The following is a 21,164-nucleotide window of genomic DNA, read 5'->3' as shown; positions in this document are numbered from 1 at the left end:
AAATTGGCAAAGATATAGGCTCCGCTTCGAGCCATATAGCCCTGCCTGTTATTCCCAAAGGAGACCCATCAGAAAAATGCACAATACTTTCCAAAAATAATCCTAATAATCCCATTCAAAAACCAAATACATTTACTTTCATATTCACTTTTATTTAGATAAAATAATAGAAAAATATAACTTTGATGAACTGTAATATGGCTAAACAGAATAAGTTCAATCACACCCATTCCGGAATCATCTTTCAGGATCCATCGTCCCGCCTTGTGCTTGTACTTCGCGTATGTACATTATTATTTATTTTTAGTAAAACGATAAAAAACGTTTGTTAGATTACGTTGGTTAACTAACCCCGAGACTAAAGCTACTTATCCTAATCCCCTTAATGGATCTCCTGCTTCCATTTGTCCCGCGCCTCCAGCTTGGCCTCCGGAACCAGGGAACTCTTGGCCCCGCCCAGAATGTTGGTGGTGGCCTGGGTCGCCAGCACCGCCGGACAGACCACCAGCTGGGGGATCTGGCGCACCACCGCACCCACGGCGCCACTGTATCCCTTCTGGTCGTGTTCGGTAATGGCAGCTTCTATGAGGGTATTGGCTGATTCGTTGATTCCCTCCCGGACTATGGTGTAGGCGTTGGCGACTCCCTCACGCAGATCCTTGGGCCTTCCCTGGCGGCGCCGCTTTCCCTGCCGGCCGGCCTTCCGTTTCTTCAGCGACGGACCGGCGGAGAGCATGTCGAAAGTGGTTTCCGCCGTAAACTGCAGGAGGTGTATGATCCGAGAGGTGATCTCCAGGGCCGCCAAGGCAGTTCGGGCGGTGAAGCTCTGGGCGCCCAGCTGGAATCCCCGGATAATGCGTCCGTCCTTATTGTACTGCTCGATGGGCAGCCGGAAGAGATCGTAGACGCCCTGGAAGAGCTGCAGCACCGCATTGGTGGGCCCAATGCCACTAAGTATATTCGGCAGCTGGTTGCGCTTGATGTCCTTGAGCCACTCCTTGGCCAGGAACTCGCAAAGCTTGCCCCATCCGAGGATGCCCCGGCGGTTCACGATTTCCCGCAGACAGATTCCGGATCCCTGCAGCTGGGCCAATCCCATGATCAATCCGGTGACCGGACCGCGTGACAGTTCGATCCGGCGCCCGTGGTAATCGAAGCAAATGGGCAGGGCCGGACTGAAGATCACCTCGCGGAAGAAGGTGGGCGGGGCCTCCGCTCCGCCGCCCGATTCCTCCTCCAGTTCCGGCTCCGCTTCCAGGCTGTGCTCTTCGATGAGCACATTCAGATTCCTCTCCACCATCTCCTTGACCTCCGAATCAGGCAGTTCGTCTTCGAAGTCTTCCGGTAATTTGCTTACCGACATCACAGGCATATCACTAGCGGCTGAGCTGCTGCCCTCCGCTTTGGAGGCACCGCCTCCAGCACCGGCCGAGTTCTTGAAGATACCCGAAAAGAAGTCCTCCAGGAAGAGCAGAGTGTCCTGGTCAATGTTCAGCTTGATGGGCAGAATGGAGACCCTCAGGGAGCACTCCTCATCCGAGCTCTTCTGCGGATTGGGGCGCACATTCAGAGCCTTCACTATCACCATGTTCTCATCCGGCTTGTGGGAGAGATTGTTGCCCGTCGGATGGTACAGGAACTTGTTGATGTCCGAGGAGCGCAGTCTGTCCCGGATCTCTATCTCCGAAACGAGGAGCACCTGCCGCGAGGAGTACATGGAGGTCACGGGATAAGTCTCGTAGGAGAAACGGATCTTGGAGAGCTGCATCTCCACCAGCACTTCCAGATTGCGCTTGGAGCCCTTGGGTTCCTTGGGCAGGCCCCTCTTAGCACCCTTTCGCTCCTGCTTATCCTGCTCCTGGGCCTGGGACACCCCGTACTTGTACGTATCGGACATGCCGGAGCCACTGGGCGCCGGCGATCTCTGCGGAGCCTGCTCGGGGAAGTCCCTGCCGCCGTACAAGTGCCAGGTGAAGGTCATCTCGCACAGGGTGTAGCTGCTCTCGGCCACCGGAAAGTTGGCAGGCGGGCGCAGCAGGTCCACCTTCTCGTGCGGCAGACAAAAGTGGTTGTCGACGATCTGGAGGGGTTCCTCGGACACGAAGATCTGCTTGATGCCGAACTTGTCCATTCGGGAGATCTCTTCGTCGTGGATGACGTCGAAGCCGCGCTCCTCCAGGGATGCGTTGGCCAGGTCGAGCGAGCCCAGCTCCTGCTGCACCTGCGTGCCCAGCGAGATGTCGTGCTCCATTTGGCTCTGCTGGTAGTAGGACTTCATGATCACATTCGACTCAAAGTCCAGGATGTCGCCGATAACCGAGGGGCTCTCCGCCATGAGCGATGTGGTCTGGATTTTGGCCGGTGTGGACTTCTTCTTCTCCTTCGGCTCGTCCGGGAAGTAGAAGATCTCGATGCCCTCCTCGCGTCCTCCCAGGGGATTGCCAAGCCGCGGATTGAGAGAACTACAGTCCACGTCCTGGACGGCCTCGGCCATCAGCTTGTTGACGTGGTTCTGGGTGAGATCGCTGACCTCGTGGTCATCGTTCTGTTTGGGCTCCGACAGCTTGGTCTCCTCATTCGCCTGGGCTTCCTCGAGACCCGTCAGATCCCGGTCGTTGGCCACGTAGGCTATCAACTGAGCCAGAGCGGCTGCCGAGTCGTAGCAGGTCTTCAGGTGCATGTCGTGAATGGAGAGCCGCAGGTCCACTCGCGGCTGCCCCTTGCCCTCCTCGTTCAGGCGGAAGGATATGTTCAGCAGGCCCAGATTCAGGACCGGAATAAGGCAATCCGCGGAGGCTTCGTTCACTGCACCCAGCTGCAGGATACAGTCCTCGGCGAGGACCCGCAGGGTGCAGCCGCTCATCGAGGAGATGATGTTGCTACTCAGCGTGCAGTATCCGAGGTCCAGGAAGGCGCGCTGTGGGAAGAACTTGGGACGATAGTCGATACCGGCGTTCCAGACGTGCAGCTGCAACTCGGAGACAAGGGCGAACGGCTCGTACTCCTCGATGGGGTAGTCGGCCACGTCGATGAAGTCCATCAGTTGGTTCAACCAGCTGTGCTCCGAGTGGCAGGAGTGGTGCCGCAGGATGGCGCCACTGATGCCGAAGGACATCTTCATCCGCTTGATGCGCTGCTCCGGCTGCTTTTTGATCTCCGCCACCAGGGAAAGAACCTCCGAGCGCTTCCTGCCCTCCACCCGCGGAAAATTGTGGATCGTGAGCAGCAAGTTATCGTCCGGCAGGTCGCTCCAGGCCAGGGCCAAATCCTGGAGAGTGTTGCCGCAGTGCATCGCTTCTATTTCGCCCAACTGAATGCAAAAGAAGCTCCGGTTCTGGTCGTTGTCCAAGCCGTTCACCGTAAACAGGCGCAGCTCCTTGAGGTTCACCTGGAACTTGCCGCACTCCTTGCCGCGTTGCTGGCTCTCCGGGTCCAGCAAGTGCGAGAACAGGATCAGCGAACCTTCCTCGACGAACAGCTCGAAGGAGAAGGCTTCGCTGCTCACCTTCGGGCTGGGAGCAGCTGCCGGAGCAGGCGTTGTCGGCTCTGCCATGGAGAAGTATATGCTGCTCTCCATGGTGCTGGTGCTCAGCAGCAGATTGCGGCGGAACTGGTCTTCGTCCTCCTCCTCCTCCTCCTCCGGCTGAGACTCCGAGCTCGAGTCCTTGCGCGCCGAGGCCTCACTACTGTAGTGCGGGGAACGCGGCTCCCACATGAAGAGATCGCAGTTCAGGCGATTGTAGATCAGCTCGTACATGGCCTTCGACTCCAGCACCACCTTGACCTGCGGCACAAAGGCGAAGATCTTCAGCTTGGAGGATTGGGTGCAGCTGTCGCAGAACTCGTTGATCTCCTCCGTTTCACCCGGCAAGAAGGCATCCGTTTTCTCCACGCCCCCGTCAAGGCCCTCCACATGGGAGGTGTAGCCGAAGGTACATTTGGAGCTGAAGGGAGACTTCCGCAGTGGCTTACGCTGGGCATCGCCTTGCCCGTTGTTGGACTCCTTCAGCTGGAGCACATCGATTTGGATCTTCTTCTGGGTCTGCTGGCACTTCAGCAGGTGCGCGGCGCTCTGCTTGTCCGCATCACAGTAAAACGCATCCAGTTCCTCCGCCACGATGCTGATCTGAGATCTAGAGCTGACCACCAGCCCACGGAATTCCAGAGCTAAGAAATCCCGGCGCACATTCTTGCACCACCAGGGAATCTTCTGCGGGTCGTTCGCTTCTCGCCCGTCGATCACCGGGAACCGTAAGTGGAGCCGCAAGTTATCGCACTTGACACTCACTTCCGTTTGGCTGGGATCCTCCGGATAGCAGTCCGGCTTATTGGTGTCCCCGGCGAAGGGCGAGCTGCCAAAGAGTGCACTCAGCCGATCGTAAATGGAGACATCTAGCTCCGCGGTGCACTCGTCCAAGAGGCACTCGATTTTGTTTGTGCTGCGATTGTGATTCTGTTTGAACATAGAGATGGAGCTCTGGGTGAGCACGATCTCCGGGCGGATGTGGTAGCCATCCGGGCAGTTTCTTTGGCGATCGAATCGCAACAGGTACTCCTTGACGCCGTCGAGGACTTCACAGAAATCCACGGCAGTTGCCGAGAGCGTAGTCCGAGAGGTGAGCTCCTGGAAGAAGCGCTGCTGGCTCCCGCTCACCAGTATGGGAGCCGCTCTCAGCAACAGGTACTTCTGATCCGCCAGCGGCAGTTCGTTCTCCAGCACGGTGCCCATGAAGAAGCCTCTGGCCGTTTCAGAGTAGCGTACGTAGCTGGCGTGATCAAAGACAGTGCTCCAGCTGTCGATATTCGCGGTGTTTTGGATCAGGATGTCGTTGTGCAACGCCACGCCGTACAGCTTCGAGATCTGCACCTTAAACTTGAGTATCTCGCCGGACTTTTCCGTGTAGCCCAGCTCCTGCTGAAGCGTATTGGTGCAGGAGGTCACCATGCTGGTGTTGGACTCGCTCATCTTTCGACTTCGGGAGTACAGGCTCCGGGGGGCGTTGCCATAGCCCGAGTATTCCGAGGGTTCCGGCTCATTCAGACCCGTGGACCAGTCCGCATTCTGGCCCAGGATGCCCGTCATCCTAGTGGGCTGCTGTTGCTGGGCCTGGAACTCGCTGCCCGAGTGGGATTTCAAGCTTCGACTCTGCTTCTTTGGCCGCTCCTGCTGGCCGTCACCGGTGTTGAAGCCTTTGGAGAGCTCGACGAGCAGGTGTATTTGGCGGGGGGTGAGCATGAAGTAGATGTCGTCCAGGCTCAGTTCCAGACTGACCTTGGGCCCCACTATGTTCTCCGTTTGCTTGATGTTGATCTGAATGTTCTGGGCGCCCTTCAGCTCCACAATTTTGCAGAGCTGCTCGTAGGGCGTGGGCTCGTACCGGTGGCCCATTGCATCGAGGGCCTCGGAGGTGTGCAGGCTCAGGCCCTCGATCACCAGATTGTGCTTAGCTATCATTGGCAGGGCGTTGAAGGAGTTATTGGGATCCTCGTCGGCCTCGGGATCTACTGAAATGGAGGTTGGCATTTCGTAGCCCGTTTTGTTCACGTAGTCCACGTGGTTGGCTTGGAAGGAGAGGACCAGCTTGCGGTCGGATCTGGGCAGCAGGTACTCTATATTCAGCGTTGTGTTGGTCAGCTTGGCGCGTATCCTGTTCAGGACATTGTCGATAGTCTCGGCAAACTTCTCCAGGCCAATCAGGGCGTTGTTGTGGTTGAGGAAGGGCACGTCGTCGTCCTGCTGCTTCATGCACTCCTCGGCCATTTGCATCGAGCTGCTGACGGACGACCACATGGACTCCAGCATGGTGGTGCCGCTCTGAAAGCGTGTGACCGGGCGCAGTGTTATGGTCAGGTTGGAGATCTCCAGGCTGCTGTCGTTTGTCATCAAAGCGTTCCAGGGGACCACGACTGTGAGGCAGCCGATATGACCCGATACCACCTCGAAGGCCCAGCCCTGGTCCTCGAACAGATCGTTGAAGGCGTCGACCTTGAGGTAAATGTCCTCCACCAGGGCCTTGCCATTGTACAGGTCCACCTTCAGCTGCTCTAAGTTCAGGTTATTCTCGAAGAACTGGCCCAGGTATCGCTGCAGCAGGTAGCGACACATTTTGGTCTTCAGCCCGTCCCACGGATTAAACCACGACATGGTGGTTTTTTAGATTTTCTCTACTTTACGCTTTGTGCGTTTTAATTTTTCTCCAGGGCAGCAGCAGCAGCAACAACAACGAGCAACAGACCTTTGTTATTGTTTTCTGGAAAGACAAGGAAGTGATGGTTACAAGTCATTCGGCCAAATTCAGGTGATAAGCGATTGTAATGCGTTTTAGACTTACATTTTGAGGCTAGAGGAGGCGGCGGGGGTATCCGGTCGGATATATATGTGCATTATTTTAGGAAAATAACAAATTAAAGCGTAGAAGAGAGTGACCACCATGGGCAGTGTACTTCCTCTTCTTCCTCTTGTTGTTGGTGCAATAGTGGGACCAGGCAGCAGATGGCTAGGAAATCCCCTTAAATGTGAAGGTGGCTTACAAATATTTGAATCTATTTCTCGGTATTTGGCTAATTTTTAAATTAAGTTTTGCATTTAAAATAAAAAAGGATGTAGCACCCGCCTTTATAATGTATTTCAACCATTCCCTGACTATAATTTAAGTTATTAGAAACCAATATCTTCGCTTGATACCCTGTAGGAAGTCTGACTCAAAACAGTGCTGTAAAACGAAGCTTGGGTCACAGCTGTTTGGACTATAAATTCTTAATTATTATTTTGTTTCCTTTGTTTTTCTTCTTTTGTTGCTTGTGTTAATAATTATTATGGTTCTTTTGCATATTTTGTCCGTCCTGTGTCTTTTTTTCTCCATCAATGAGGCGAAATCAATCAAGAAGTCCCATGCCAATCTTCTGGAGCCCACTTTTGGTTTGGATGACTGGCAAGGGAAGTGGTTTCCCTACGCTCCCGGAGAGCCGCACATTCCGAAAAATGTGCAACGTGTGCAGCCAACAACAGATGAACCAACTACTCCGTCATTCAAAGATGACTGGAAGGGCAAGTGGTTTCCCTACGGACCCGGGGAACCCCACATAATAAAGATGACGCCAGAGCAGAGGACGGAGGTGACGGAATCAAGTACCACAGAGTCACCGACTACAGAGGATTCTAAAGGAAAATGGCAGGGAAAGTGGTTTCCCCAAGGACCCAATGAGCCACACAAGTCGCATCCAAAGGACAACATACCCTGTGACGATGGAAAAGTGGGTTGAATTATATTTCCATTAGTCATACAATATTTCTATTAAAAAATTTGTTTACAGAGCAACTTGGCTGTGGATTTCGATCCAAACGACATCCGAGACAGCCTCAACTATCTGTGTATCAGTAGCAATCGCCGGTTGTTTGAGCCGAACCTTACCAGGGAAGCCATTCTGACAGAACACTTTGTGCCCAGCGCCTATGTTCCTCCTGCCAAGTGCCTCAATGAGACCATCGACTACACCCACCTTCCTGCTACCAAGTTAGTTGTAAATAATGTTATAGTCTTTCTAAAATCTATATAATTTCCCCATTTTTAGTGGTGCCTATCGCCCTTTGCCGGCGGAGTATGGTGCCTACAGCTACTTGCCTCCTCAACGGTATCTGCGCAACCTGGCTGAAGGTGCCATTGTGATGCTCTACCATCCCTGTGCCTTCCCTGGTCAAGTGGAGCAACTGCAGCACATCGTTGCCGGCTGCCTGTATCGGCATCTCATCTCTCCATCTTTGAGTCTCAGGCCCGATAGGCCACTTGCCTTGTTGGCCTGGAGCTGGAGCCTAGAGATGTCCGTGGTGGACAAGCACCTGGTGTCTGATTTCATCCAGAAGCACGCCAAGAAGGGACCACTTGCTGTGGAGGAGCTTTCTCGCGTGGTGGACAAGCGAGAGAAGTACAAGGAGGGCCTGCTGACGGAGGCCCGCTTGGTCACCACGGCGGATGACTACGAGTTGTGCGGTTATCTCCAGGAAGAGATGTAATGGGGTGTCATATACATGTTAACTATTATTTTAATAAACTTCGAATAATTGGACAATAATAAAAGTTATTTTTTATATTTAATTTATTTAAATTAGTTATTTTTTAGGGCGAAGTCAAAACTATTATTGCGATTTCAAAATCGCTAAGAAAAACAAAAGCCGGAACATCCCGCTGAAAGCACAAGGAGTTCCAACTGCAGAGCCCCCAAAGACTGGCATTTCACCATTGCCAAGTCTGGGCACACTTCCTCGGTTTTTGGTTTAGTTCTCTTTCTCCGAAATAAAAAACAAATTTAAACGATCGCGAAACGATCCCCGCTTTGGTCACCTCACAGACGACTTTGTCATCTACCGACAACTATCCCCCCAACGCCCCAATCTCCGCCGGAATCTGCGTGGCGCCCCGCTGAAGAGGAAGCAGCTGAAGCAGAAGTACCCAACCATAACAACAACAACCACACTGGAGAGGTGAAACAAAGGAGACGGAAACTTAAAAACAATTAAGCGGCTACTTGTGGTCGTCGCAGCGTCGGAGCATCACGTGATTCGGGGCAGTATTCATATCTGGACACTCAATTCTAGAGGCTTCAGATAGTCCTGCGAGCGAGCGCCAGTTTACATAACCGAGCAGAGGAGGAGGCAGCGCTGCAGCAGAGCAAAAACAGGCGACGTGCAGGGGAGGATTTGGGCTGGAAACGGTGAAGGAGAGGCGGCAGGAGCAACAGTCAACCTGCTACCCATCATGAACAACCTAGCCGACACCGTGGTGGTGGACCCCGGGTTCGGTGGTGGCGACAAGCAGCAGCAGGCCGGAGCGGCGCCGCAGGATGCCAGCGTTGTGGTGCCCCCGCCGGCCACCAAGCAGTCGTCGGCGCTGAAGAAGACCAGTCGCTACCGCAGCCGGTCGCTGAGCGCCTCCTCGACGGACTCCTTCAGCTCGGCCAGCTACACGGGCAGCAGCGAGGACGGGGACGATGTGCCGCCACGCGAAAAGGTGCAGAAGAACTCGCGCGGCAGCTCCGACTTCTGTGTGCGCAATATCGCCGCCCAGCACGCGTTCGGCCGGCGGGAGATCGAGATCGCCGAGCAGGAGATGCCCGGTATCATGGCCCTGAGGAAGCGGGCGGCGGAGGACAAGCCCCTGAAGGATGCCAAGATTGTGGGCTGCACGCACATCAACGCCCAGACGGCGGTGCTCATCGAGACGCTGGTGGAGCTGGGAGCCAGTGTGCGCTGGGCAGCCTGCAACATCTACTCCACGCAGGTGTGTAGAAAAGGGTGCTCTCTCAAATAATTCTGTTATTTTAACTTAGTATTCACGGCACGAGCTAGGAGTTTGTTGGAAGCCACGTGCACGGCCATAAAGTTATGGAAATTATTGAGTTTTTAGCAAAAGCTAAATGTCGCTGCAAGTGGAGGCTATTCAACAGAAAGTAGTTACAAGCGTCATAAACAACCCAGACAGATGCCAGAATACGAGCGTAGATTCATTGAATTGTGTGTCATACCTTTACATTTGGAGACGGCAGTGTCTGTAGATTTTTATTTGAATTTTCGGTCACTTGATCTGGCCAGCGCTTGGAGACAATTGCCGTCACGTCGGGCGGCGCAAACAAATGATCAATCAAGCCATGTTAATCAATTAAGCGCCCTCAGCGCGGCTCAAGTGTTTGGCAATCGCTGAGTAATTGATGTGCCCTGAATTGGGTCGCCGTTGGTGGTGGAGCTTCTGTGGAACTGTCGCAGTTCCCCCCGGCAGCATCGGTCCTGCTCTGGCGTGGCCAATGCAATTATCAAGAGTCTGTGGACTCTAAAAAATTTATGGCAGCTCTAATGGAACGGGCACCACACCCCTTCCTGCCCAGACCCCTTCCAGCTTTTATCACCCGCGGCGGCCCTGACGGGCTGTCACGCTGAATCACCTGGCCACCAGCTTATCAGCCAAGTGCCAAGTGCCGTGCTTACCGAGGGTGCAGCCCGATTCTCCTATCAATGCCGATATAAGCTCCAGATATAAGACCATGTTTACATCGCCTTAGGGGACACCCATCCATCACATTCCGGGAGTCTCCTCTTGCGCTTCAGTAATAGTTTCAGCTTCATTGTTTTCTATAAAATATTAATAAAATAGTATAATTTTTATAGTTCTTTTTACAACACAAATTGTGATAGAGCCCACAACTTATAAACTGCTTTATCTTAATCAGTTCGATTCCTTATCAGCCCGATATAAGACCCACATTATAAATATGTGTACTGGCATTAGGGTGCTCCGGTTTGCCAGACTTGAGACTTCCCCCTTGACGATAGAAACTCAAAAATAAATATGCATACATCAGGTTTATTTAATTATTTATTTTGGAAAAGCCTAAACCCCAGATCGATGGCTATTTTGTCGTTAAAAAATAAAACCACAAGCAGTGACTAACTATTTTTTAGTTAATTACTTTGACGGCAACTACTAATGGGTATTTCCCTTTTTAGAACGAAGTGGCTGCCGCCTTGGCCGAGTCCAACATCCCGATCTTCGCCTGGCGCGGCGAGACCGAGGAGGACTTCTGGTGGTGCATCGACCGGTGCGTGAACGCCGAGAACTGGCAGCCCAACATGATCCTGGACGACGGCGGCGATGCCACGCACCTCATGCTGAAGAAGTACCCGACCATGTTCAAGCTGGTCAAGGGCATCGTGGAGGAGAGTGTCACCGGAGTGCATCGCCTGTATCAGCTGTCCAAGGCCGGCAAGCTGACGGTGCCGGCCATGAACGTCAACGACTCGGTGACGAAGACCAAGTTCGACAATCTGTACAGCTGCAAGGAGTCCATTCTGGACAGTCTGAAGCGCTCCACGGATGTCATGTTCGGCGGCAAGCAGGTAGTCGTCTGCGGCTACGGCGATGTGGGCAAGGGCTGTGCCCAGGCCTTGAAAGGGCAGGTAACTAGCGAAATAGCTCATACTTTTGTGTATCCGAAAATGTTATACACTTTTTCTGATACTTTCGGCAGGGCTGCATCGTCTACATCACCGAAATCGACCCGATCTGCGCCCTGCAGGCCAGCATGGACGGCTTCCGGGTCGTCAAGCTGAATGAGGTGATCCGCAACGTGGACATTGTGGTGACGGCGACGGGCAACAAGAACGTGGTGGTGCGCGAGCACATGGACAAGATGAAGAGCGGCTGCATCGTGTGCAACATGGGCCACTCCAACACCGAGATCGATGTGAACGGCCTGCGCACCCCGGACCTGACCTGGGAGAAGGTGCGCTCCCAGGTGGACCACATCATTTGGCCGGAGGGCAAGTACATTATCCTACTGGCCGAGGGCAGGCTGGTCAATCTCAGCTGCTCCAGCATCCCCTCGTTCGCCGTCTCCATTACTTCGGCCACCCAGGCTCTGGCGCTGATCGAGCTCTTCAATGCCCCGCCCGGCCGCTACAAGTCCGACGTCTACTTGCTGCCCAAGAAGATGGACGAGTATGTGGCCAGCCTGCATCTGCCCACCTTCGACGCCCACCTGACGGAGCTGAGCGACGAGCAGGCCAAGTACATGGGCCTCAACAAGGCCGGTCCTTTCAAGCCCAACTACTATCGCTACTAGGATGTCGGGGAGATGCTACATAGGTCGGATGCACTTGCGCGGAAATGCGGACAATAACACCACAACAACAACAACAACGCCAACGAAAGTATTGTCTTTGCGAAGAAGAAAAAAACTATTTAGAAAGAAACACAAAATCAATTGTTGAGAGACGACGACGAACCACAAAAGAGGAAATGGAGGTCACAAAGTTACTATTAGTTAGCTCGAGCGGAATTCTTGGTTGCTTTTTTTGTTAGCATTTAACTTCTAGTATTTAGCACTTGCTTCAGCCGCAGAAGTATTCTCTCTTCCCCTGTTCACTTAACCCTTAGACTCTCTAGACTCCCACAGCTGACCCCCCGCTTAACCCTCAACTAATCTTGCCCCCTCAAGAATTTAAACCTTTTTGAAATGTTTTATTGCCGATTGATTGAATTTATTTTAGATAATTCGCTCAGTTGCTGCAACTCAGTTATGTTTTAAGGCTCTAATTAAAAATTTCTAAAATTTAAAACAAACATCCTTTTGCCAATTCTCTGAAAATGTCAAACTATAAAGGTTTCAAGGCAGTCTGCTAACCCTTGTTGCAGCAACTGGAGCGATTTAGACTCTCGTATTGTTTATGTACTTAATTTGTTAAATGTTCTTCGTCCTTCCACTTGAGAATGTTGATAGAAATGCAGTGCAAAGTAATTCCATTTATTCAATTATATACACGCTGGCATATATATCAGATCGAGAATTATATATATATACACTGCATATACACCTAATCTGTATATTAGAGAAAAAGTAAAAAAATGTTTGTAAGAAATTTGTGAAAAACGCAAAAACAATAATAAAAAAAAGGAAATAATTGAGCAAAACTGCTTCTCCCCATTTTCATATTTCAATTCCCATTAAAGAACACACACTCCAATTATATTTCAGATGCATCACTCGTCTATTTCTCATTTTTGTTACCTTAAACTTGTTATGTTCTTTCCATACGTTTATAAAATGTAAACTACTCGAGTCGTTACAAAAAATTATACATTCATTTTTTCTTTTCTTTTTTATGTATTACAATTATATTCATTCTTAATTTTTTCCTTTCAGTGTCGTCCTTTCATACTTTTTACTTAAAATGCCGTAGCCTACGTAAAAAATGGTCAGTAGATCCGACTTCTTAATTAGGTTAATGCTACACACATATATATGTATATCCCGAGCTCCTCGAAGGCCAGGAGCCGGGATGCGGAAGTCTACATCGCGTAACTAAATCTTAATAAAAAATTGGAACAAACAAATCATGCGGAGCCGAAAGTTTGCCGGAGAGCGAGAGAGAGGAAGAGCGGAAACTAAGCTCAAGCTGTAAGCGATGTGTTTGTATGTTAGGCCTATTTGCATCTGGAGGGGATCGGCGGGATTTAGTCGAGGAAGTGCGGCTTCAGGTGCTTCAGCATGCCGAAGGTGCGGAAGCGGCGGATCTTCATCACCTTCATGAGCTCATCGTCGCAAATGGCGAACTGCTTGTTCTTCGGGTCGTACAGATCGCGCTCCTTGATGATGGCCCACACCTTCTTGACCACCTCGTGTCGCGGCAGCGACTGGGCGCCCATCAAGGCGCTCAGCTCCGGCGACAGGTTGTAGGCTCGTGTGAAGCCGGTGCTCTTCCTGCCGCTACCACTTCCGGCGCCGCCCGAGGCCTTGGCCTTCTTTTTGGCGGCCGGCTTCTTCACAACTTCGTAGTCGGAATCGGATCCGGCATCGCTTTCGGTACCGGAATCGTCGGCGTTCAAGCTCTTACGCTTCTTCTTCGGCGCCTTGTGCTTGGTGGGCTGGGGTCGCTTCTTAGGACCCGGCTTCTTCTTCTTCTGGGACTCCTCCTCACTGCTGCTGGGGTCTTCCTCCTCGCTCTGCTCGCTCTCATCATCGGGATCGGCATCGGGGTCCTTGCCGTCGTCATCGTCCTCGTCGTCTTCCTCGTCCTGCTGCTCGTTGATCACCTCCATGACGATCTTGTCGAACTCCTTCTTTCGATTCAGCAGGGAGCAGTTGAGCTTGCCCTCCACCTGCTCGCGCACTCGCTTAGCGGAAATGGTGGACAGGTCGGCGTCCTTCAGCACCGCCTGGATCTCGCGGCGCAGGTCCTCGCTGGAGATGTCCGACATGTTCCTTACTTTTATGTACCTTCTTCCGACTGGCGGCGCGACACGTTTTTCTCAGCTCTGTGGGTTATAAAAGGCCTTTCGGTTATGTGGAACTGCACTCTGAGCCGCACTTTGTAGTTTTCACCTACCTGCGGGACTGGGTTTGGTGGACTTTTCACGTTTCCTGGGCGATTTTTCCGAGAAGGCTTCTACTCTTTTTTCTCTTTTTTTCCAAGTGTCCGGCGTCTGTACAGGGTTGCTTTTAGGGTTGACAAAATATCAATATATCGATATATTTGAATATATTCCAACAAAATATCGATAGTTTTTGGTTCGTGGCTTCGCTAGGACAGACAAACCTATCGAGGTTTGGTATTTTTCAATACAATTCGTCCCTGCTTGACAAAACTGCACAATCATAACATAAAAACTGCAAGTCTTCCTTTTGTTTGAATATTTTAATAAAAAAAACGAATTAAAAATTTTAATTAGTTTTTGGCATAGTCAAGACACAACCCACTCTCGCGAGGTGGCAGCTCCCATTCAGATAATGTGGCAGCACTGCCTTGGGCGACAACTCTGGCTAGTCTCACCGTAAAAGAACGTCGCGTATTTTGTTAAACAAAACTTAATAATACTTAACAACTATTTTCGGCCATTGTTAAGCCCCAGTTCAGGGGCCAAATGTGCAATAAGTGTGTGTCGCAGCTGGCAGCCGTCCACGTGTCGCGGAAAGTGCCCAAACTGCAGCAGCTGCACCAACAATAACATTAGCAGGGAGCCAATAAAAAGTTCTACAACAACAACACACCAGTCGGGGGCGCTGAGGTAATTTTGCTATTTTTTATGTTATTTTTTGTTTATTTATATAGCCATGGTGTGCCAGCTTTTGTGCGTGTGGGTCCCGAAGTGCGTGTGTGATTTTCTAAATTTGATTTCTGGTGCAACCTGGAGCTCTGCTCGGATTTCCCCCCCTGCTCTGCTCTGCTCGGTGCCCCTTTTGTTTTATTGACATTTAGTGTACATAATATTATTATCTTGTGTGATAAATAATACAAAAAAAAAGTAGTCGGAGCAAAGCAAAGCTCTCCTCTTCTTTTTCTTCTCCTCTCCGCTTTGTCGCTCTGCTTCGCGTCTTTGTTGTGCCGGCGTTTTGGCGACTTTGTTTTGTGTTCTCCGTTCGCCTCTGCTACGCCCTTTTTCCAATTGGACTTTATGCTGCTCCCCAAAATGATTATTTTTTATAAAAAATATTATTATTAAATAGTCATAAGCACAGTAGGCATAAGTAAAGTTACTAAAAAAAAGGGTTTTGATGAGAATGTTTAGATAAATCATCTACAGTGAAGCCTCTGTAGTAGGAAACACTAGACTATATGGTTTAAATACAGTGACTGCTATATGTGTAGAACCTATTTAAGAAACTAAAACTATTGTGAAGCCTATATAAGTCATGTTAATTTTTGTTTTTATTTTTTGTAGAGTAGGGCCTCTATACATATACATATACTATATACATCTATATATACTATATCCTCTATAAAGTATAATCTAAATAATGAGTTATATTTAAGACCAAATAAAAACCTATAAAATAAGAATTCTTTTTTTCTCATACATGACAATTTTTTGACAAAAAATTGATAAATAATTTGTGGTTTATATTAATCCGATTCTGATAAGATAAGAAACCTACAACCTACTTTTAGTGGCGATTAGGTTAATGTGCTACCTATAGTTTGTCTTGATATCTGAAATACTGAATACTAAAGAAATCCTTCAAATTTCTCTCGAAAATTATATTGTTTACAAAATTTATGTGTGTTTTGTAATATTATTAGTCGATTTGAATATTTATTTATTGCAGCGCCTTAGCTCCGCGTTGTCAGGCATCCATTTATTTATTTTTTTCTATTTTTTGTGGCTTGTTGTCGCCGCACAGTGCCCGAGAGCAGTCTGCTGCCTCAACCTGTTGCTGGCAGACACCCACAGCCTGGGGGGCATACTTTCCTCCGGCAGTGTGGAGGCACAAATTTAATATTTCATCGTATTTCTTTTTCTTTTGGACCAATTAAATGTTCTTGGCATAGTTTTTTTTCATTTCGCCCGATCTAACATTGCTCATTTAAGTAATCACATAAATTATCACAGATTTAGAAATCATGCGATGTTTTTCAGCTTCAACAAATTAAAGGCCTCTTCTTGGATGTTTCATTTACAAAATATTTAAATTGCATTTAATTGGTTTTTGTAAAATTTTGGAATAAATAGGATCTATAAACTTATCTATAGAATCTAAAGAAGAGCTTTAATTTTCACACAAAATTCTTGAAGTTTCGTCACTAGAATTATTTATATTTAAAACAAAAAGAGAATATTGAAATGGTGTTATAATTAACAAAAAAATAACATCTAAGCATGGAATTAATATTTGTTAGTAGTTAAAAAAAAACTAAATTATCGACATTTCGTCACTAAAATATAAGCTAGTTCCTTTGCTTATTTCATTAACTATTAATAATTTAAACAGAAAAAATATATATTTAAATGGTGTGATAATAAAAAAAAATAGTATCTTATGGAATTAATATTTCTAAACATTTTCTCGAAAACCTCAAAGCATCTTTGTTTATAGCTTTTGAAAATGAAAATAAAACAAAAAAAAAACTAAATTCTCGACGTTTCGTCATTAAAAAACGACGTCAAAGTAAAAAGCAAGAACTTTCGCACGGTGAAAAATGTTTTTCAATTTTCCGCCGCTCCTCCCCTACCACTCACCCCTTCTTCCCTGTCCCCCTTTCTCCGCAGGGGGAAAAAAAGCATCGAAAAAAGTTTTCCCGCCCACACTAGAAATTCTGACGCGTTCGATTTCTTATTTTATTTTTGTATTCTTTATTTTTTATGCTACCCGCTTTATAATTTATGCAGAGAAAATGGCAAAAAAACAAATAAATAAGCAGTGCCGAATTCTTTGTTGCCTGCATTAAGACGTTTGGGAGCGGATTGGCGGAGCATTTTGGCCGGAAAGTGAATGGGAATGGGTGGCTTGGTGGGGGAGGACTGGGCACAGTGGGCCATTAAAGTCGTCCCACTCATAACTCATAGGCCAGAACTACTATTTGGCTGTGACCCTGGGCGAGGTGCTTGACAGTAGTGGCGGAGCAGCAGCGGCAGCAACAATTAAATTCGGGTGCAAATGCACATATTTTTTTATGTTTCAAGCATGTGCACTATAAATTTCGGCCCCCTCCTCGGGCGATTCGCGAATAAATTCCCTTTTTTTTCGGTGCATTTGTTTGGCCCTGACATTGCACTTGCAGCATGGAAATAATGTGTGTTCAAAATGGAAAATGGCAATATTTTCCCATGAAAAATTCATCGCTTTGTTTATGACAATTTCTAAATTGGAAATCAGAGGAAAATAAGATTTACAAGCAAGTACAGTCCGTTACAAGAGTGAAATTCTGAACAGAAAATAATAAAAAATGTCATGATTTATGTTGAAATAAATAATACATTTATTTTAACTTATATATTAATTAAAAGCTTTTTTTATGTAGTTTTCGAATCTCCACTGTGTTGGGGGTTGGGAATAGTTCCGAGAGTCGGATGGGCCCACGTAAAGGCGTCATAAAACACGCCCACAGCCATGACACAATCATGAAGACGCTGCCCGGTAATCCGCCGCCCATTTTCTCTGATTCGATTTTCCCCCAGAGGAGGGATGTGGATGTGGAGAGCAGGGAGAGCCTTTGACGTTTTCCCTGTTGTCGTTGAACAGTTGCGCCCAATTTGGCCATAAATTTGAAAAATGATTTTCTACAAAATTCTGCACGACGACAAAAGTCAGAGTCTGAGTCAATTTTCTTATTTTTAGTTGTTTGTTTTTGGGGCTAGGGGCGGTGGGTGGTGGGTGCTCTTTAAAAGTATTTTAATCTTTTAAAAGTATATTCCTATTTTCGAATAAAAAACATATTTGTTCTAAATTTAAGCGAATTAGTTGTCGGCGTTCTAATTTTAAATATTTGCAATTTACTTTGATTTTCCTCGCCTGCTCGGGGATTGATCGGAGATTAGTCATGCAGGTGGTTCTCTCAATCTCTCACAGCCCATATCGCCCCAGAATCGAATCGGTTTGGCAGCTAGCTGCTGTTTAGACATTCTAAAACATTCATAAATTATATTTTATATCTCGAAATCGGCTCCCCAACGGTCCAATTGGCCAATTTGTGAACTTGTTTATTGGTCCAAAAATTATGCTCAGATCTGGCGAAAGTTATGTCAGAACACTGCCTTTCAAGGTCGGGGGGTTCGCAAAGGATTCCTGCAGTTAAGATCGTCTTGTTGGCCGCTGGCCAGATAATAAATTTTATTTTTTTCACATTTCTCACTCGGCGCAGCTTACTGCTGCTCCTTGACATCGCTTAGGGAAATAAAATAAAATATAAGAAGAGTAGGAGGACTGGAAAATTAAGAGGGAAATATATTTTAAGAAGCCATCCATAAATAAAGTATTTTTTTTTCGAGTCTGATGCTATATTTAATGTTGAATTTTTATTGGGATGTCGGGATGCGTTGAACTTTTATGCGAAAGGTATAGAATCTATTATATAAGTAGAATAATTATCTGTGAGATAGTTATGGCACCTGGCACCGTTTAGGGAGCAATTAGTGGGCAACCTCTAGACATGACAAGCAAGGCTCTCCTTGCCACTTCCTGTCATTTTCAACCTTTGAAGAGATGCCTCCAATTTGCCAATTTCCTTCTAAGATAAGACCAAGTGCCACAACGCCTTGACCCAGAAACCCACTTGCCGGGCGATACCAAGACGCCTCCGAAGCCCCAAATGACCGACCCCACGGACAACTCTCAGCTGTGTAGGGTGCAGTCCCAAAACTTTTCAGAATCTTTCAGAAAACTTTTCGAAATTAAGAGCCGTGCGCCGATCGTTGAGTTTTCCGAGAGGCCAGGCGGCAATCTCGCCACGACTCGGTCTCGGTCTCCGACTCGGACTCGGTTCTATTTTCGAAAACATCGTTTTCGAAAGCAGGAGAGCCGGCCGGAGAGAGTGGAACTTTCGGGGCTTGTTGTTTGTGGAGGAAATGTGAAAGTTCATTGTTTCATTGAGGAAAAAAAGAGTCCGCCGCCAAATTATCTAACAGCGGCGGTGCTCGGAAAAATCGTATCTTCGAAAAGGAAAGATTTTCGAAATGGGAGCAGATCGGCGTGCGCCCGGCGGTGTGCCTGCTCAGTGGTCTCTGCGGAGGTTTCACGTTTGAACGTTCAGACGATTTCCACGGAAAAGCGCAATGTGAAAGCCAAAAAAGACTACAAATAGCCTGGCGTGACGTCCACCACACAGAGACAGAACAGAAACAGAAACAGAGACAGAGACGACAGACAGCAGAACCATTAACACCATAACATCCTCAGTAGCAGATGATATCGTACCGCGAGTGGATCTGATCCGATCTGATCTGATCTGTGATGTGATCTGATCCTATTATCGATCGAAGAGTGTTATCGAAGAGTGCCAGAAAAGAAAACAAGAGTGTCGCGAAAATGCCAGCCGAATAACCGACAACATTCCATTGAAGAAACAAAACTGAAACTTTAACTCAAACAGAAACAGAAACTGCAACTAACGAGGATAATCGAGAAAAATCGAGAATCGAGAATAAATAGAACCGATAACCGATAACAATCGAGAAACTGGCAGGTGGTTGAACGTCCTTTTGAACGCGAGTGTTTTGTGTCGTGTGCCGAGGTGCCAAGGTGCCAGGTGCCAGGTGGGATATCTAGTGGATGCCGAGACATACGAAGATGCGACACCATTACCGGGCGTGAGCGACCCAGATCGAGCAGCGTGTTAAGTCCCGGATCGAGAGAAGAAACCTACCGCGCAACCTGCCGATTCGAGGACCATGCCGGTCATTGTCGATGCCGCCAGCGACGAGCCACCAGCAAAATGTTGCAAACATTGTGAGGGTATGCCTAGATCTTACATCCACCTTACATCTACATCTACCCTCTATCGCGATCTGTAAACAAAAAAGGCAAAAAGGCCGGAAAAGTGCAGCAGGAACACGGGTTCGAGTTCACTAACCGATTCTGTACTCGATTCCGATGCCGATTCCGATTCCGTTCGATCCAACGGCTATTAACTTCGGCCCAAAATCCAAACACAATTGAAAGATTTATGCGTAATTTAGCCGCCCTCCTGCGTTTGATTATTTCCTACACCTAGAGAAAAAACTAGGGGAGTTTTGGATATTATTTGATAACAAGAATGATGGGAAAACCTTAATGATTTGTTTCCAGAAAGTCATAATTTTTATTAAAAATAAAATAAGCCAGCTTAGTGGCTGGAATATAGATTTTTAGAACATTTTTCGTTCAGTGTAGCACTTGACTGACTTGAACTGGCATTAACTTGGCTGCCCTGCACCCTGGCCCCGTAGTTTTTCCGCTTTCGCCTCCGCGCCCTCCGTTTGTTTGTTTTAAATTTTTGATTGTGGCTGTTGCCTTAGGCAGCAATTGCCGGGCACTTAGTTTTTCCTGCTCGTACCGCCCTGCCCCGAAAAAAAAACAAGAGCAAGAGCAACTGTTGACGCGTCTACTTAAAATTTCTCGATGGAATTCATGACAGCTCAAATGCCACCGGCTGCAAAATAGGCCTCGAAATTAGCCAAGAAAACTGTGCTTTTTTCTCTTTCCACTGCGACTACTACTGGGGTCTAGTTTGTTTTCAAAATAGACTTTCCCTGGGATTTTGACAACATTAAAATTGTGACCGGAAATGTCAAAATATCTCAAATAAATTAATTTAAAAGAGGCTAAGAGAAAGTTTAAAAAATGGTCTTGTTTAAGTTTCCAAAAGTAATTATTTTTGTGATTCATAAAGGATTGAAAAAAAGGTGGTTTTTTGTGAATAATAAAAGCGCACAACTCATTCAAAAATCATACTTTTTTCGAGAAGCCTTCGTCACAAAGTTTAAAAGAAAGTTTTGAATTGAAAATTAACTAGAACAAGCTTTTTAGTTGATTTTTGTCATTGAGGACAATGTGTATTATATTAAAATATAAAAAAAATTAAACGTGCTTTGCTGTTCTCATTTTAAAAGTACGTGCTTTGCTTTTTATAATACCTTTTTATAATTTACCTTGAAGCCTTCGTCACAAAGCCTTAAACAGAGACAGTTTTTAGTAAAAAATATATAGAAAATGCTAGTAGTTTTTTAGCTATTTTGTTATCAAGAAAATGTGTATTTTATTGAATATCAAAATCCCTAAACGTGCTTTGCTTTTAATAACACTTGCTACCTTGAAGCCTTCGTCACTGAAACAAAGACGCTTTTAAGCTGAAATAGAAAATCTAGAAAATGCTAGTAGATAAATTTAGTTAATTTTTGTTAATTAAGCAAAGGCGTTGTCCCTAA

At 47.5% G+C, this 21,164-nt stretch overlaps 5 protein-coding genes across 6 annotated transcripts in view; 3 read left to right on the top strand and 2 right to left on the bottom strand.

Annotated features, from left to right (window-relative positions):
- Positions 1-131: 131 nt before the first annotated feature.
- LOC6506881 (autophagy-related protein 2 homolog A) lies at positions 132-6,496 on the bottom strand. The gene is made up of 2 exons (XM_001957032.4): positions 6,333-6,496; positions 132-6,251 (listed from the first exon to the last, which is right to left on the bottom strand). Exon 2 carries the CDS (start codon positions 6,143-6,145, stop codon positions 383-385), a length of 5,763 nt encoding a protein of 1,920 aa, XP_001957068.1. The 5' UTR covers positions 6,146-6,251; positions 6,333-6,496; the 3' UTR covers positions 132-382.
- Positions 6,497-6,705: 209 nt separating this feature from the next.
- Positions 6,706-8,075, top strand: LOC6493112. Its single transcript, XM_001957033.4, has 3 exons — positions 6,706-7,254; positions 7,315-7,514; positions 7,573-8,075. Exons 1-3 carry the CDS (start codon positions 6,817-6,819, stop codon positions 8,009-8,011), a joined length of 1,077 nt encoding a protein of 358 aa, XP_001957069.1. The 5' UTR covers positions 6,706-6,816; the 3' UTR covers positions 8,012-8,075.
- A 125-nt stretch (positions 8,076-8,200) lies between these two features.
- LOC6493113 (adenosylhomocysteinase-like 1) lies at positions 8,201-12,378 on the top strand. Its single transcript, XM_001957034.4, has 3 exons — positions 8,201-9,275; positions 10,496-10,945; positions 11,017-12,378. The coding sequence occupies exons 1-3, from the start codon at positions 8,754-8,756 to the stop codon at positions 11,608-11,610; spliced, it is 1,566 nt and encodes a 521-aa protein (XP_001957070.1). The 5' UTR covers positions 8,201-8,753; the 3' UTR covers positions 11,611-12,378.
- A 133-nt stretch (positions 12,379-12,511) lies between these two features.
- On the bottom strand, positions 12,512-14,009 carry LOC6506880 (upstream activation factor subunit spp27). Its single transcript, XM_001957035.4, has 2 exons — positions 13,874-14,009; positions 12,512-13,802 (listed from the first exon to the last, which is right to left on the bottom strand). Exon 2 carries the CDS (start codon positions 13,743-13,745, stop codon positions 13,002-13,004), a length of 744 nt encoding a protein of 247 aa, XP_001957071.1. The 5' UTR covers positions 13,746-13,802; positions 13,874-14,009; the 3' UTR covers positions 12,512-13,001.
- Positions 14,010-18,938: 4,929 nt separating this feature from the next.
- LOC6493114 (myocardin-related transcription factor B) overlaps positions 18,939-21,164 on the top strand; it is a 39,629-nt gene continuing 37,403 nt past the window's right edge. For both annotated transcript variants that reach the window (XM_044714375.1, XM_001957036.4), the window contains exon 1: positions 18,939-19,713. In XM_044714375.1, coding sequence (XP_044570310.1) covers positions 19,650-19,713 — 64 coding nt within the window. In that variant the 5' untranslated portion in view covers positions 18,939-19,649. The remainder of the gene's footprint in view (positions 19,714-21,164) is intronic.

The sequence above is a fragment of the Drosophila ananassae genome, chromosome 2R (genome assembly GCF_017639315.1).
Source record: "Drosophila ananassae strain 14024-0371.13 chromosome 2R, ASM1763931v2, whole genome shotgun sequence".
Lineage (NCBI taxonomy): Eukaryota > Metazoa > Arthropoda > Insecta > Diptera > Drosophilidae > Drosophila > Drosophila ananassae.
This window is presented reverse-complemented; position numbering and strand designations above follow the sequence as displayed.

Coding starts and splice junctions, on each gene's coding strand:
- LOC6506881 (XM_001957032.4), bottom strand. CDS start 6,145: ATGTCGTGGTTTAATCCGTGGGACGGGCTGAAGACCAAAATGTGTCGC.
- LOC6493112 (XM_001957033.4), top strand. CDS start 6,817: ATGGTTCTTTTGCATATTTTGTCCGTCCTGTGTCTTTTTTTCTCCATC. Junction 7,255..7,314: donor TACCCTGTGACGATGGAAAA/GTGGGTTGAATT, acceptor ATTTGTTTACAG/AGCAACTTGGCTGTGGATTT. Junction 7,515..7,572: donor ACCCACCTTCCTGCTACCAA/GTTAGTTGTAAA, acceptor CCCCATTTTTAG/TGGTGCCTATCGCCCTTTGC.
- LOC6493113 (XM_001957034.4), top strand. CDS start 8,754: ATGAACAACCTAGCCGACACCGTGGTGGTGGACCCCGGGTTCGGTGGT. Junction 9,276..10,495: donor GCAACATCTACTCCACGCAG/GTGTGTAGAAAA, acceptor TTCCCTTTTTAG/AACGAAGTGGCTGCCGCCTT. Junction 10,946..11,016: donor CCCAGGCCTTGAAAGGGCAG/GTAACTAGCGAA, acceptor TACTTTCGGCAG/GGCTGCATCGTCTACATCAC.
- LOC6506880 (XM_001957035.4), bottom strand. CDS start 13,745: ATGTCGGACATCTCCAGCGAGGACCTGCGCCGCGAGATCCAGGCGGTG.